General features: G+C 45.7%; 1 protein-coding gene across 1 annotated transcript in view; it reads right to left on the bottom strand.

The window, feature by feature from the left end:
- The window catches only part of adgrb3 (adhesion G protein-coupled receptor B3), a 161197-nt gene that overhangs the window by 16288 nt on the left and 127658 nt on the right, over positions 1-17251 (bottom strand). The window contains 1 exon segment of the mRNA XM_062519914.1: positions 1909-2059. Coding sequence (XP_062375898.1) covers positions 1909-2059 — 151 coding nt within the window.

The following is a 17251-nucleotide window of genomic DNA, read 5'->3' as shown; positions in this document are numbered from 1 at the left end:
AGGCTGGGCGCTGGGAGGTGTGCAGGAACTGTGTAGAGTGCTGAGCGATGTTGGGACCAGCTCAAATCACTCCCTCCGCTCCTGTTTATTACATGGACGCTGGTTAGCCAAGCTGATTGATCTATTGTGAATACCTGTGCATGACAAATCCTGTCCAAGTGAGGGAAATTGGCCATTGTTCACGAGCGATTGTTTATATCCCCCACATTGATTTGGGATTTGAGGAGAGGCGTGATTAATATTGTTTAGAAAAGTGTTTGGCAGTTAGGCCCAAAAGCAGTCATTTGCAGCTCTCTGCTCAGTGCATGGGGCACAGATCTATTCTACTGGAGGCAAGACTGGAGGACATGCCTGACGACAGCGCTGTCTGCTGCAGCCGCACCAATAGCCTGCTTAGCAACGGTTGTTAAGGAAGTCATGTGTCGAACAAAAGATAAGGCAACAAGTTAATTTCCCCCCTCCCTCTCCTTTCTCATATCTTCACTCTCCTCCAGCAGATTTCTGAGATTTCAGTGCATTTATTATCATGAAATATGTTCAATTATGCTATGTGCAAAAAAAAAAATGATGAGTGCAATTCAATGACTTACACATGACCTTAGATTTTAATTACATATTTGAATTAAATATAGCTGCATCAAAACCATTCAACTGGTTTTCAGCAGGTGTGAACAGCTAATGTCACATAGAGCAGTTAGATGAGTGAAATAGGCAATCATTTTATTCAGTACGCTTTGTCTCGTATATATATATATCTTTTTTTTTTTTGAATGCCTGCAGCAGAGCACAGTCATGATGGAGACAGAGCCTTGTTTGTTGCTAGGTAACTAGAAGAATGAATGTTAGCACTTTTCCAATCAATTTGATTTTTTTTTTTTTCGGAGGGGCTGCAAGTCCGCAAGAGTGAGAGAGAAAGAGAGGATAGATAGAGAGAGAGAGAGAGAGAGAGAGAGGGGGAAAGAAAGAGGGGAGAGAGAGGCATTCTGAAGTGCCCATAAGTAATAGCCTCTCAGATTTAGGTGTGGACGGATGAATCCAGTGAAAAGGGCAGAGCGTGTTGACCTACGGAGCCTATGGAGACAGCTGTAATAAAAGGCCCTTTTGTCTCTCCCCCTCCCTGCGTCTTCCCGTCAATCTGGACCATAATGCAGACCCAAGCACAACATACTCGGCTTCCCACTGACGCAGGCAATTCCACTCCAGACTGAGCCGTGCCTGGTGCTGTTGGACAATCAATAGGGGTTCATTACGCTCGTTTAGCCCAATGCTGTTCAACATGCAGATGAAAGTAGAGTGGTTTTTACGGCGAGGCAGGCCCATAGCTGCTTGCATAATCAAAGAGCATGTCATTAATGTCAACAGAACCTCTTTGTCGAAATCTAATAAACGTCATGATGGCTTCATGTTTTTTTTTTTTCTTCTTCTTCTTCTCGGAGTCCAAACGCAGAGCCAGTCCACACACTCTTGTAAACCTCCCAGAGCAGACCCCGTATGACTAAAGTGCTCGTGTCATTACGCGCGGCTAATATCTAGTTCTGCCTACGCGGCTCTTCAGCTTTGACAGAGAACCATGTTTGTGCGTGCCATGCCAATATACCCATTATGGACACTGGTAATGATTTCCGCTCCACCACCAGTATCAGTAATATGGAGCCAGAGGTGAATTAGCGACCATTGAGAATTGAGCCCTGGCCAAAAGGCATCTATCTGAATTCCATTGCGAGACCTGATTCAGCAGCCAAATAGCAGGACATTTTACCACTCAAATATGACTTTCCGTTCCAATTCAGCAAAGCAAAATTACAGATTCCCTGGTTGAGACTGAGAAAGACGGAGAGCGGAGAACCAATACCTTAACAACAACAACAATCGAATAATATCAAAGTACAGTAAGCCATTGGCACTTACCCCATCCCAGACAGAGGAAGCGTTTGCGGATGAGTCTGGTCCGCACCTTCCCCGTGACGGCCATGTAGGACTGCCACGCCTCCGTCAGAACCCAGCAGAAGGACGCCAGGAAGAAGAAGTGCAGAAAGGCCGTCGTCAACGTGCAGACACCCTGTTGGAGACAGAGAGAGAGAGAGAGAGAGACAGAGAGAGAGAGAGAGGGCAGCCATTAAAAACCGGCCTGACACTAACCCTGAAACACACTGACTGAAGGGAACAAATATTAGTCCGTGAAAAATGCTGATGGCAAATTCTCATGATTAAAGCACTGGAGAACTGAAGGTCCATGCCAAAGAACAGCCCACTAATCACAAGCTTTTGTTTTCCTGTGAGGCACACACAGAGTCTGGTGTCCCCTCAGCTAGTTTTGGGAGTTTCTGACCGCAACAACACAACACAACCAGATGATGCAAAGCAATAAGGACAAGTTCAGTGTCCACATTTCACTGCAGCGGCATCTGTGTGGCTCAACACAAGCCTGCGGACGCTCCGGGACAAAAGGTGTTGTTTACTGTCAGCATTGTGGCAGCACCGATAAGACAAGTCCGGCCTCAGCATTATAAACGCTTAGCTATCATGCTATCGCTACATCTCCGAGACACTCGGCTTCAAATTGGAGGAGCCGTTTCTTTGGGCAAAGAGCTACAGGCCTCCTCGGCTACGCTACGCTTTGCTTTGCTTTGCTTTTGCGCCAGCTTTCATCTGTATGCAAGGCAGCGCTGGCAGCCACGTGATCCAAGGTCATGCTTCTTCGACTGGCTGGGTGTGGGTGGAGAAGAGGGGGTGGGGGTGGTGGAGGGGGGGCGGAGAGAGGGAGGAAGGGAGGAGGGAGGGACAGAATTACCCAAGATTCACAGTCCCCAGAGCAGCGATGAGGCTGCCATGACAGGGTGGTGTGCAAAGAGACAACAAAACCACCCCGGCCAGGCTGGCAGTGGACCCTTCCGGTGCATCGTCGCTGGTTTCCATTTCCAAAAGAGCCTTAACCTCGTCTGCACGCTAACCAGTGATAACCCAATTACATGCTGCAGAGGTGGAGAGGAGCTGGTGTGGGCCATGCTAAATGACAGACACAGACAGCCTTGAAAAACATTTACAGGCTCTTATGTCTGCACTGAACAATTAAAAAAATTCATATCATTTTTAAAAAATTACAACTAACCTCAACAAGGCATACATTATGCAGGAGATTACACATTATGTAGATCTCCAATCCACTGCTTCCTTGTACAAAAAGCTCCATATTTTCCATTATGTAATCACGGTACATTTTAAAGCAACTACAAGCACCAAATGAATTAACATACATGGACGAAGGGAGGAGATGCATGCAATCAGTCCTTTTCTTCTGGGCTTGTTTGTTGTTTTGTTGTTTTGTTTGTGTTTATTTCACCTGGACTTCCGATAACATCACTTGCATTACAGATTCCATTATAAAGATAGCTGCGGCTTTGCTGTGATGGACTGTGGGGCGCCCGTAACAAGTCTAAATGCATTTGGAAATGTACAAAAACACCACAACAGCAAATGAAAGGGTGTTTGTAAGAGCTTGTTTGTGGGGATGAGGGAAAAGGGAGGGGGTTTGGGTGAATGAGGGTGGTGGTGAAGGGGGGGGGGGGGGGGGGTAAGTACATTTAAATTAGCTGTTTACCAAAATAACGCAATTCTCTCTTATTCAAAGTAATTCAAATGAGATTGCTGTCAGACGGGTTTCTGTATGATCCTCATCTGGAATATAATTTCTGGTTATCTGTACACCGCCTGTGAGCTAGGAGTTTTTTTTGTATGTCCTGTGTTGCATAACCTATCTGTTATATAAAGCTTATGTCTCACAGTAACACATCTCATCTCTCTGGTGATGGAGCCAATTCTCCGGTTCCACCTACTGACCCAGGTGACTCAGGTAACATCAGGTGCGAATGACCCAAAAATCCATCTTGAGGGGTGATGATTAATATCACAGTCCCAAGACACTAGTGGTCTTCTGGCCCTATCAATTGACATCATATGACCTGAGTAAGGTAGTGAAACTGGGCTGACTCCTGAAATTGCCGTTCACTGAATTGGTTGTTGCTCTATTTGGCGAGAAACAGATGAAAGAGAAATCCGATTAAAAAAAAAAGAAAAACAAAAAAGAAAAAAAAGAAAAAACGTGACAGATGCTTGAGATTGGCGGCCTAATTAACATCCTCTCAGTTCTGCCGCACACACACACGGCAGTCTGAGCTCCTTCCTGTGTGTGGAGAGCGCCGCTCTATCCACCCTGCTGTTCGTTCTCTTTGCTCTTGGGTAATACAAAATGATGGGTGGAAAAAAACAACACAAAATACATTTCTGGAGCGTGCAAATCCTGTATAAATGCTATTATCAACAAGGAAATTAGCGTGAACGTGATGAAATCAAGCCTATCCACAACAGGATGGGATGAGAATGTGCCTTTTATGTGCTTTTCATGTTCGTGCACTCGACGGAGGCCTTTAAAACTACGGTCCAGATGTTCCAATGAACCTTGAATCTCCAATAACACCCAGAGCTAGATGAGCAGCAGCAGCCTCGCTCTCAATGGCCAAGCTCAAAGGAAGACGGGTACAATGAGGCAGCATCAATTGCCCCCAGCCAGACTGACAGAAGATCCACCACTGCCATGCTGGTTCCTAGACACACCGGGGGTCCCATTTCACACAAACAAAAGTCAAAGCAATTTCTGTCTCTCCGATACTCTTTTTGCCACAGCAGGGCCACCGTACTAGTGTGTGAAATGTCCTCCTGGTGAAGATGCGGGGGTGAAGTTGAGATGATGGGGTGGGGGGGGGGGGGGGGTTATCGAGAGCAGAGCTGCAAGCCCAGATTGTGTTGAGGAGCATCATTAACTCATAAGAGCGTGAACACAACAGCATAAATGCAACGGTGTATGTGATTTGGAATACATTCTGTAAGCTCTCGCCAAGTTGAACAATTAGCGTGAGCTAGGCGATAGACCATGCGCGCAAGGCACACTGACCTGACCCACACACCCAGGCTTGGCCAATCATTAAAGTTCATTCACATGCATAAAAAAAAATATACAGCAACTCACATCAGAGTCGTATTATTTTCCTACTAATTGGCCATGATCATCGATTATGCTTTTACAGCACATTTCAGTCTTGCAAAACGCAGATGTTCAAGCGTGAGCTATCCACTGAGGACTCTCAGTAAAAAGCACAGAAGTGTGATGAAGCGCCGCGCTGCAGCTACAGATGCTAAAGACGGCTACACCAGCGCAGCGCAGGATCGCTCTCCCTCCCCGCTAAGCTGTGACACGGCCAGAGAGTATTAGCATCGCGAGGAGAGAGAGAGAGAGAGAGAGAGAGAGAGAGAGAGAGAGAGAGGACACAGCATAGGTATGAGGCCAGGAGGGTTAGGTGAGGTGGGAAGGAGGGGGTGATGAGGCTGGAGGTTTGGGGTGGGGTGGGGTGGGGTGGGGTGGGGGGAGGGATGCTGATGGTGTAAGGACTTAGTTGGAATCCAGAGTGCACGTTGCCCTTTACAAAGGCAAATTGCCGGGAGACGTCGAGCCCAGCGAGTCCGTATCCATGGAAACAGGGGATCGGAGGTAAAGAGCATACTGCAAGGCTGACGTCAGAAGGAGGAAGGTAGATGGAGGAAGGATATGTTTGTGTGTGTGTGTGTGTGTGTGTGTGTGTGTGTGTGTGTGTGTGTGCAACAGTCTCATTTAATAGCTGAAGCTAGCAAACAAATAACAAGCTCTGTATGGGTTAGGGTGGGAGATATTAGACCAATTAGCTGCTGGTGTGAGGCTGGCGGCTGCAAGCCGTGCCCTCCTGCACGTGAACACCAGTCAACAACGATGACTGCAGAGCCACCCAGCAGCATAAACATTCGGAGGAAAAGAAAACAAAAGACACAGGGGGAAAATAGAAAAAGGGGAAAAAAAGGAAAAGAAAGAAAAGAAAAAAAACAAAACAGCGAGCAAGGAGAAGCAACCATACTGCATACTACCACTACCCCTAATTAAGTCTTCTGGAGATGCGCATACTTAAAATGTGCATGCACTGTAGCTCTGCTGGGAGAAGCCGGGGCTTTAGCACACAGCCAGGGTAGCATAGCATACGCAGGGCTGAGGCAGGATTGTCCACTCAAGGAGAAAGACGCAGCAGCCGAGATGGCTGCACGATGCAGCAAGGGCTGCTGGGAAAGGAGGCTGGTGGGTGCCATGGGAACAAAACATCCTCGTCGTCGGGGGCGCCTGGATGGAACTCGCCATCTCTCTCTCGTCCTGAACTTGCGCTTCGTTTTCATCATCGCAGACAGATCAAGAGTGTCGTTATTATCCACGCACGTTATTTTGCATGCACGTTATTTTACACGCGTCGAGTCAGTTAAAGCACTGGTTAGAGTGTGGAAGTGCATTTGTGGCTGACGGTAGGGGTCATATTTAAATGCTGAGAAACATCTTCCATCATAGTGTATGAAAAGAGTTCATCTGCAACGAAGATGGATTTGCACAGATATTGTTTGAATATTTTTTTTCCCACTTGTTTCCCAGCACTCCATCGGGGGAATTATCTAATCGCTTACAAATCAGGACAAATAGGCTGCATGGACTAAAATAACAGCAAGGATCATGTTCCAGTGCTTCTCCCCTTACATAATAGAGAAGCAGCTCTTGGTATTGTGCTTCAGAATTGATGTCTTCATTGTGTGCGCTATTGTGTTCTTGCGAACAGTTGCAACCAACATCAATCTCTTCCTCTACATCCGTGTTCTTGCATGTAGAATACTGAACAGGTCCTCGGTGTCATTTAGTTTGGAGCCTTTTAGATACATCATATCTGAACGCATACGTGTACACTCATGCATGCATGTACGCATGTACGTATGTATATACGCATGACAACGTACATCTGGGCGTCACTCAGGATAACATAAATGACTAATTAATTTAGACTGTCCCAAGTGGATTTACTATGGATAGTTTGAAATAGCTGTATGACTATCATCTGCATACAGTAGATTTGAACTGTCTCATCTGATGAAACGGTGCATTTAGGCTGAATTGGATAAAACGTTCCGCACTATCTATCAGTTATTGCACTCAGTCTTGGATGAAGGCCCTCTATTCACATAAGCATCAGCTAGGAAAAAGCTGTGCAAAAATCACAAATATCGACAACACTTACTGTATGACAGTTCGGCTGTGTTATGCTGAATGACGATGCCATCTACCTACCGCTGTCAAAGAAACCTCTTGTGTTCTCCTATGTTACAGGCTTCTGTTCCTATTGTCCATTTTCTTTTTCAGTGAGGTGAGAACACAGCATCCCCTTGCATCAAAAGGGGATAAATGTCAGTGGCTCTATGCAACTTTTTGAACGCCACCAGGCTGGATTGATATGAAATGTGGCTGACTATGTCATTTCAAAACTTTCCGCAATGCGCTTGCACTACCCACACAATACAACACCCACCCACATGGGGTGAGACTGTCTCTTGTGATCCGTCAGGAATATACCTCCATGCCCATCTCTCACTCTCCTTTTTCTGCGGTGTGTGTGTGTGTGTTGCTGAGTGTGTGCATGTGTGTGTCGGAAAGTAGCAAATGGCAAGCCATCATGAACACAAACATTGGTACAGTCATTTCCTGTGTATTAGCCGCATTGTGAATTAGCCACATTGTGAATTAGCCGCACGACAGTGTTTTATGCAACTTAAAAGAAACAAAACCATATTAACACCATTTTAACTAGTAACTACCCCTCATGTATTAACCTCATAGCTGAAGACATTTAGCCAAATCAATGTATAAGCCGCGGCCGTAATAGTTGGGAAATTACGGTAGACCAATTGTGATTATTGATTTGATTCCAATTGATATAGATGTAGTACAGTAATACACCTACTGTACATTCAAAGTGATGTGCACTATAAGGCTGTGAAGGTAACCCCAGTCAACCTACAGTACACTCACTGTATGCTTTGGCTATGGGCTTTAACAATGGCGCCTGTGCTGTTTAATGTTTAACTAAATCAATGTTTATATATATATATATATTCTGAGGAGCAGCATCAGGGGACCTACACCCATGTCAACACCATGTTCTCCAATGCATGTTAATGATTTATTCATCGCTCACCTCTTGAGGCACACCTACAACACAGTGGCCTTACTCGGAAAGTAACAATGCAGGTATGGATCTAGAAATCATAAAAAAAATACAGCCCCCCCCTTCTACCCCCACTCCCAATATTCCCTTTGCCACAAGAAGCAACCTCGAGAAAGGGGAGGAATTCATTTAGCTCACCCCCGCGGTCTTTAAAAACCATTCATCATGCTGGCACATTCTGCATTGGTAGGCCAGGGAGGGGCCTGGCATAACGCCTCTGATTATGGAGAGTACTCTCCTCTCCTCTCCTCTCTTCTCTTCTCTTCTCCTCCCCTCCCCTGTGTTTCTCTGGCGTGTTATCTGATAGTGTGCGTACTGCATCTCTGCTTTTTCGCTCGGATGGGCCTGGGGACGCCTCCTGGGGAGGATTTAGTCTGAGTTTAAAGCATTTCCGGGACGCTATAAATAGAACTCCTGATCGCAGGGGCACCTATATTTGAAACGGCCCACAGGGCAAAACCAACACATAAATAAAAACGTGACGAGATGCGCACGCCAGAGAATTGCAATCCGTCGTTCACCATATGTTCGACAAAACATAGCAAAGATGTTGTTGCATTTTGCCACTGTGCTTCCTCACTGAAAGACACATTGGGTGTAGAGGCAGAGCAATGCAGCAATGCATATACTGAATTAATAATTGACCCACCAGCATAGCACTCTCTTAGCCACACACAGAGGCACAACAGTGGTTGAGTTTGTCTCGTCTTCACACATCAACATTGCTCACTCACTGTGGAGTGGCTGAGAGGATGGGACTGTGAGAACTAATGGCCTTTTCTCTCACCCTCGTACCTTCTCAAAGGAGAGTTGACATCCTGAGATAGAGCCACTTCATCAGCAACTTAACGTCGTCCCCAACATTTAACAGCTGCGAAAAAGCACCTGCATCCCGGTGCTTCGAACAATTCTCCCGCTCCGAATCCAAATTCCAAAAAGGCTTTGGTTTAATCATTGTGGGCTTCAAAAACCCTCTCAGGCCCATCTTGAAAGCTTTTTACTCTAACCGGAACAAACAATGGGCTTTTAATTGTGCCCTGTGGGAGTACTCCACGAACAACACACAGGTCTCTTAGAGACTGAAGTACTGCACACAATGTCAGTACGCTGAAACTCCCTTTCCGCCTGTCGTAGTACCTCTCCTATACCTGGTCCTCACACCTGCAGTAACATACTCTAGTCTGGTAAACATGAATGCTAGTCTACATGCAATGTAATTTGTATTGGCAAGTCATCTTTGATGGAGTACACCCCATGCATGCTCTAGGATGTTTGTCTCCATTTAAATTCTGTCTTCCCCATCAGTCTGTTATCAGTCATGACAAATATGTCACCAGTCCTGTGAGGGTGAACGTTGGCATCACAGCACGACAGCCACTATATTCAAAGCAAAAGGGCACTTCAGACCACAAATTATTCATAAGAACACCTATAAATGTCTTCAGGGTCTGGATTGATAGTAAACATGTGACATAAGGGGTGGGAAGGAAAGGAAACTCCTCCCCTCTCATGTGTAATATCACAGAAACACATCCCAGGCAGGTTTTTCATAACAACTTGCCTTCCTGTGAGAAACCAGAGCTGACACTGTTGTGCCTACTTAGGAGAGAGCGAACACCCTTAAGTATTAATGTTGTGGTGCTGGAAGAGACGAGTACATTTCACTTTTCTCCAGGACATCTAGTAAAGCGTTGGCCTTGTGATATAACACATTACTTATTCATACCACAGAAATCAAATATCCTTTGAAAAAAAAGAAACATGCAAATAGCGAGTTAGCCCATTGGTTTTGAACACCGATTTCCAAGCCCCCCCAGAAAACATGGATTCCTTTTTTTAAAAGACGTTCACAAACGAGTGACAACATTCATACACTCTCAGTTCTCTCCGACCAAACTTAAAAACACAGCATGACCTCCTAAAATGGAGATGTTACGAACGCACATCAGAACAACCCGGCGAGGCTTTAAAGTGTAATGAATCTAGAGACCTCTTAACTACAAACAACCAAACCGGCGTTAATAATACATCCGCTGCAAAGGCCTTTAAATATCCTTCCATTAGAAGAGCTGAGAAGTCTTTCTGACTCAAACACACCGCTTTACAACACCCCTGAACAGAGCTCAGACACGCCGTAGTCACCTGACTTGGATTAAGCCCCATTAGCCAGATTTAGCAAGAGTCGACGCCAGTTTGGGTTGCACACCTTCTTTACAGAAGAATCTCACCCTGCCTGCCATGTGTAATGAGCTCAGAGTAGTGCGGAGCTCTATCAGGCGCCCCTACGTGTCGGGCCACAGTCGTATCGGCCCCGTTCTAATCCCGCGCTTAGAGAGAGCGGCGCGGAGGGACACGTCAGGCGGGATCACGGGTGAAAACTCCCGGCCCCACACTAAAGACACGGCGGCTCAACACCCTTCACTCAAGTAGGTCAGACAGTGGATTTGGACACCATTCAGACCCCATTCACTTCTTAGCATACTGCTGTGTTGTGAAGGTGATGCTACACCTCTCTTGTCCATCACAGCCCATCTCTCTTGTCCTATGCTCTTCTTAACAATACAATAAGACATTGAGACCATGTTTTGTTGTATTAGGTAGATGGGAAATGTATTACAAGCTATTGTTATTACAAAGTATCTTGCTAATAAACTGTCAAATTGTCAAAACTGAAATCGCTCCAGAAAGTCAATAAATATGTGAACACAAAGGCCATATCTTTTCTATATAGAGAAAGCTTGCTGTGTGTGTACATATCTGCAAGGCTAGATGTGCTTGTGTATGTGATAGGCTTAACTGAGAGTGTTTAGAGGGAGTGTGTCAAAACGTGACAAGCGGTATTGTGCTGGCATATAGCTAACAGTCATGGACAGATTCCTCTCGCTTCTTCTCAAACCCTCATAGACAACGAGCCAGACATGTGTCTTTGTTTCTCCCTCATTTGCCTGGCTGGTTTGAGAGACAAACAGACTGTGAGCGAGAGAGAGAGAGAGAGAGAGCGAGAATGACGAGAGACATACGAAGGTGACGCTACAGACAGTCACTGCTCCCCACGGACACCTAGACAACAAAAGGATGATTTCTCTGCACTGTCCCAAAAGCCATCAATGCAGACGCCAGTTACACCCACACACACACACTCACCAGAGCACAGAGACACACCGTCACGGTAATTAACCACACCACCACACACAGGATTTACCTGTAGAATAATCCAGCCTTTCAGCAGATCATTATTGGCTGAGTGTTTTGTTTTATTATTATTACCGACGAGAGAGAAGCTAATAATAACCACGTTGGTCTGGAGGAGCTTAGCTACAGCACCATGGAGACAGGACGGACGCAGCCTATCGCCTACCGGCCTCCACGCATCTAATAGCCTGAATGCTCATCGCCATGCCAGCCTCCCAGCTCCCCCCGCTAACAGGAAGCCAGCGATAAATTCCACTACCTTGGTGGGAGACTGGCCAAGATGAAAGCGACAGCCTTATTTGGGCACCTTGTGCTGGCCCATTTGAGCCATTTTCCACACTCTCCCTCCATTTTTGTTCCTAGTTGAAGGGCACCGCGGTGGAGCTGTGAAGTAAATGGCTTGTGCTCTAGCAACTAAAATGTCTGCCTTATCTGACAGCTGTTATTATTTGCTATTTTGAAATAACAACATTTTGGGACTCGATATTTTTTTTGTCAATTAAGGCAATTACTACTAGTTGCAAAATTCTTTAAAGAACATAATGAATGCACCACAAAATATTGTGATTTTTTTTACTATTCTGCTGATCTTAAGTACAAACCTATGGCAAATCTCTCTCTTCACTAAGACAGAGTGTGTGACCTGTTAACACATGACTAAAGGGATTTCGTCATTTAATATTTAGAGTTTAGGGGTGTCGTCAGACTGGATGCCGGACTACGCCACCCGTAATGAACAAGCCAGATGACGGGGTGCTTGATAAGTGCTGACAAGCCTTCAAATCAACTCAGTGTGAGGATTGGCTGGAGGGTCCCCGTGACCACCATGTCAGGTTAGTGAGGCAGAGCACGTCTAAAGCGCCGGCTCCAGAACCACTCAACTGGAGACTGGACACGACTTTCGCCCCTCTATTCCACACACACACTCACACACACACACACACACACACACACACACACACACACACACACACACACGCACACACACACACACACACACACACACACACACACACACAAACACACACCCCTTCAACAAATCAACCAACATTCTCTTTGAAGAAAATTGCAGCGAGGCAAATAAACTGCCACGCAGACCATGGTTAGCACGAGAGGGATGTGGGGAAGGGGCCATTTCAAAATGGCCCTCATGACAAGAGCGTTTAGAGCTTGCCCTCGAGAGAGGCCAGTGCTCTGTTAATGGGCAATCAAAAGAACAAACATGTGACTTTGCCTTCTATCAGAGTTAATTACACATCGATTTTTCTTTTTTCTTTTTCTTTTTTTTTAAACTGTCTGCGGCAAGGCGTTTCCCAACATGGCTGGTGCCCCGACATTTATTTACTCCATCCTATACCCACACGGTCTGAGACATGTATTTACTCCATCCTACTCCACCCATACGGTCTGAGACATGTATTTACTCCATCCTATACCCACACGGTCTGAGACATGTATTTACTCCATCCTACTCCACCCATACGGTCTGAGACATGTATTTACTCCATCCTATACCCACACGGTCTGAGACATGTATTTACTCCATCCTATACCCACACGGTCTGAGACACGTATTTACTCCATCCTATACCCACACGGTCTGAGACACGTTTTTACTCCATCCTATACCCACACGGTCTGAGACATGTATTTACTCCATCCTTTACCCACACGGTCTGAGACATGTATTTACTCCATCCTATACCCACACGGTCTGCCCACACGGTCTGAGACACGTATTTACTCCATCCTATACCCACACGGTCTGAGACACGTATTTACTCCATCCTATGCCCACACGGTCTGCCCACACGGTCTGAGACACGTATTTACTCCATCCTATACCCACACGGTCTGAGACACGTATTTACTCCATCCTATACCCACACGGTCTGCCCACACGGTCTGAGACACGTATTTACTCCATCCTATACCCACACGGTCTGCCCACACGGTCTGAGACACGTATTTACTCCATCCTATACCCACACGGTCTGAGACACGTATTTACTCCATCCTATACCCACACGGTCTGCCCACACGGTCTGAGACACGTATTTACTCCATCCTATACCCACACGGTCTGAGACACGTATTTACTCCATCCTATGCCCACACGGCCTGAGACACGTATTTACTCCATCCTATACCCACACGGTCTGAGACACGTATTTACTCCATCCTATACCCACACGGTCTGCGACACGTATTTACTCCATCCTATACCCACACGGTCTGAGACACGTATTTACTCCATCCTATACCCACACGGCCTGAGACATTTATTTACTCCAATCCTATACCCACACGGTCTGAGACATGTATTTACTCCGTCCTATACCCACACGGTCTGAGACATGTATTTACTCCATCCTATACCCACACGGTCTGAGACATGTATTTACTCCATCCTATACCCACACGGTCTGAGACATGTATTTACTCCATCCTATACCCACACGGTCTGAGACATGTATTTACTCCATCCTATACCCATACGGTCTGAGACATGTATTTACTCCATCCTATACCCACACGGTCTGAGACATGTATTTACTCCATCCTATACCCACACGGTCTGAGGAAGTCAGAGTGTATTTATTGAGCCAGCACATCAGATAGATCTCCTGCCAGCAGCAGCAGCCCCAGCGGCAGCGCTGCACACACCAACACAAAGCCTATTTAATTCCATGTAGGAGCCTGGAGGGAGGCTGTCATAACCATAACCAGGCTGCATGGTGGCACACCACGCCTCTGAGTATGCAGGTGCTCTTCTTCACACATGTGCTAAGTGCACTGGCTCCCCCTGAAATGGCTGCTGATGGACCCATGGGTGCCCGTGGATATGCCCGCAATAAAACGTCCGTGTGACACAGCGATGTGTCACTCCTCTCGGCCGTTGACTCACGGAGCACTGCGTCTGTGTGGGCAGCCGGCAAATAACCATCTCCCCTGAACAGGAGCGGGAGCAGGAGCCCTCCACTGTGGCTAGCTCACTTATTAGCCATTTTTAAGCAATGAACTTTCAAAAAAAAACAAAAAACATGATTTCCCTGATTGTAGGGGCCCACTCTTTTTCCCCCTCTTTTTGTCTACGTAAATCAGGGCATTGTTGCTGTATTTCTGGTCAGAGTATAAAAAACTAAATGTAGGCCCTGTGATGTAGTTCCAAGATTGCTTGAAATAGCCATACTTCAGTTAAGTGCTTCGGTAATGACACATTTCATACAGCAACACAACGTTTCACTACCTTTCTGCACCTCACTGACGTCAGTGCCTTCAAACAGACTTCCGCTCAGCTCAGTTCGTGTCTGTGCCTCTACGAGGAACACGCTTCACAATGATACTATTCTTGAGAATGTGCACTATAATTCTCTGCGCTGTACCTTTGAGTGACATTTAGAAAAGCTCTTTCAACGAGGTGACTTCCACACCTGTGCATAATCCAGGGCTCCCATCTCATTTGAACTTCGAAAGAGTCAAAAACGCTCATCATACATTGTTTTTAGGCATTGACCTTTAAAAAAAAAAAGAGAATGTCCTCCCAATGGATGGGTTGACATACTGTATGTCTGCCAAATCGCATCAGAGTATTGACAGAAAGGTTGGATCCCCTGACCCCTAAAGAACTCCCTATAGAGTTTCCATGGAATCCAGAAGCACATCTCTAAATTGCTGTTGACAACCGTCTTCGAAATGAAGTGGGCCAAAATCTCAAAAGCACATGCACTGTTTCACATGGCCAACCACTTTAGATGATTAACAGCAGTGAGGTGTATAAATTGGGGAAGTATTGTACATGCTTCTAGGTCACCCTGCTGAAAATATCATAAAAGGCCCTAAAAGACAAATACAAATTAATTGAGTAATTGAATATATACTTAATATATAAACCCAACCCTATATAAATCAACCCAAACCATCAAAGCCACATTGCCCCAATCGTCTGAAAAAAAAAAAAGAAAAGCAATCTGACTCTTGAAAACTTGTTTTTCATGGATAGGTCTGCTCATTATCCAAACATAACTTTAATCTTGGCACACCAGGATTCTCTTTCCGTCTAATCAGAGCAGCAAAGGAAATTACTGCAACTCTTTCACTGCAGCATCTTAGCAATAACTTCAATTGGGGAAGAGGCCTTAAAAGACATATACATGTATGTGTGTGTGTGTGTGCGTGTGCGTGTGCGTGTGTTTGTGTGTGTGTGTGTGTGCGTGCGTGCGTGCGTGCGCGCGTGTGTGTTTGTGTGTAAGTGTCGAGATAGAGAGATAGGGATAGATATGCATCCGTTTAGCCATCAACAGAATATAAAACAATAGGCCTAACTGTGTCTGGAGAAGACCAGAATGGAAGCCTTAATGCAGATCTGATTAAAGTCCTGCCACAGAAATGCACCATCTCAACACCGTATTACAGTAAGACATCCAAATAAACCTGAAAAGTCTGCAGCAGACTCCTGGCCAACAAGATGGGAGGGCTTGCAGATTACACAGAAAGAGGCAGAGCTGCCAAAATATAATGTAAGTATGTGCAATGTTTCAATGGGGCTGCTTTGCTTGGGCATTAGCGCTTTGCGAGTCAGAGTTATTTAATTCCGCCCTGATCTGGGATGATGTCTGAATGAGACTGCTGGGCGGCTGAATGCAGGGGTCGTTCCTTTTTGCACATTTGCAATCTGGCTCTTGCTTTAATGAAAAAGTTCAATAGGTTTCGGGAGTAATCCCTATGCGCCTCGATGCACCAAGTGAAATGATTTTGGGTTTTGAAAAAAAGTGCCTTTCCTCTAAAGCAGCTCTGTATGGCGAGACGTGAGGAAGGTATCAAATCCTGTCAAGCTCCAGAGTATGGCCGTAGGTTCCATTAAGGCAGGGCATTAGATCACTTGGAGCAGACATAGTCTTCGCTAGAGACCTCCATCATTTAAAACAGCTATAATGTCAAACTAAACCCCTAAATCAAGCATTTCTGTCCAGGATGATATGAAGTCTGTTGGCCACTCACCCATTGGACTTGGTTAATTATGGAGACATAGACTGCAGTGGCCATGCCCTCAGACGATCAAAACTTTACAGTTTCATTGGTACAGTAAGTATCTCTTTTTTTGGAGAAAAACCTTTCTCGTTCCAAGTTTTTTTTTTTTTTTTAATACAAGAAAAGTCCATCCCACATTGGATTATGGTTCAATCACTGATCAATAACCACAATAATCCTGATTTCCTCAACAGTAATTCCTACTCTCCGATCCCTCTCCCCTGAACTCCCATCGAAGCCTTCACTATAAGCAGGACGTCATGATGTGAGCAGATCAGGCAAGCACCATCTACAGTACTCCACATCATCAAAAATGCTTTCACAGAATGACTTGGCACAAACCTCCGAACAACACTCATACAGTACGCACTGTCACCGGAGCACTGGTCATTTGCCATAAGCGGATGGCTCCGATCCCTGAATCAATGCTGCCCACCTTTTTTGCACCTCTCCCATTGATTTAGCCTAAAATGCAATGTTACGGGACTGACCCGAGCGGATCACCTTAATCTCCTCATTGGCCCCTGCTCACACAGAGTGCCGCCAACACACCCCTGTAATTCGCCAAAAGCTGCGCACAGATACGTTTTATCTGGGCAACTAAGAACAAGCGGGCTTTCACTGACATTTGTCAAATTTGTGTTTCGTGTCAGTAGGAGTGCTGTAAAGTCTCAACATCTGGATAGGTAGGTAGGACAAAACAAATCTGGGGCATCCGTCTTGACGTCATTTGTGACACAATTGTTTTTTTCTTTCTCTTTTTGTCTCTCTGTGCTGAAGATTAAACCCTTACAGTATGAAGCACCAAGACTGGAGACTGCTACGAGATGAGACCCTTGTGTGGCACCAAGTCTGGAGACTGCTACGAGATGAGACCCTTGTGTGGCACCAAGTCTGGAGACTGCTACGAGGCA

This window comes from Sardina pilchardus, chromosome 18 (assembly GCF_963854185.1).
Source record: "Sardina pilchardus chromosome 18, fSarPil1.1, whole genome shotgun sequence".
Taxonomy (NCBI): domain Eukaryota; kingdom Metazoa; phylum Chordata; class Actinopteri; order Clupeiformes; family Clupeidae; genus Sardina; species Sardina pilchardus.
The sequence above is the reverse complement of the archived record's forward strand: the minus strand, read 5'-3'. Positions and strand labels throughout refer to the sequence as shown.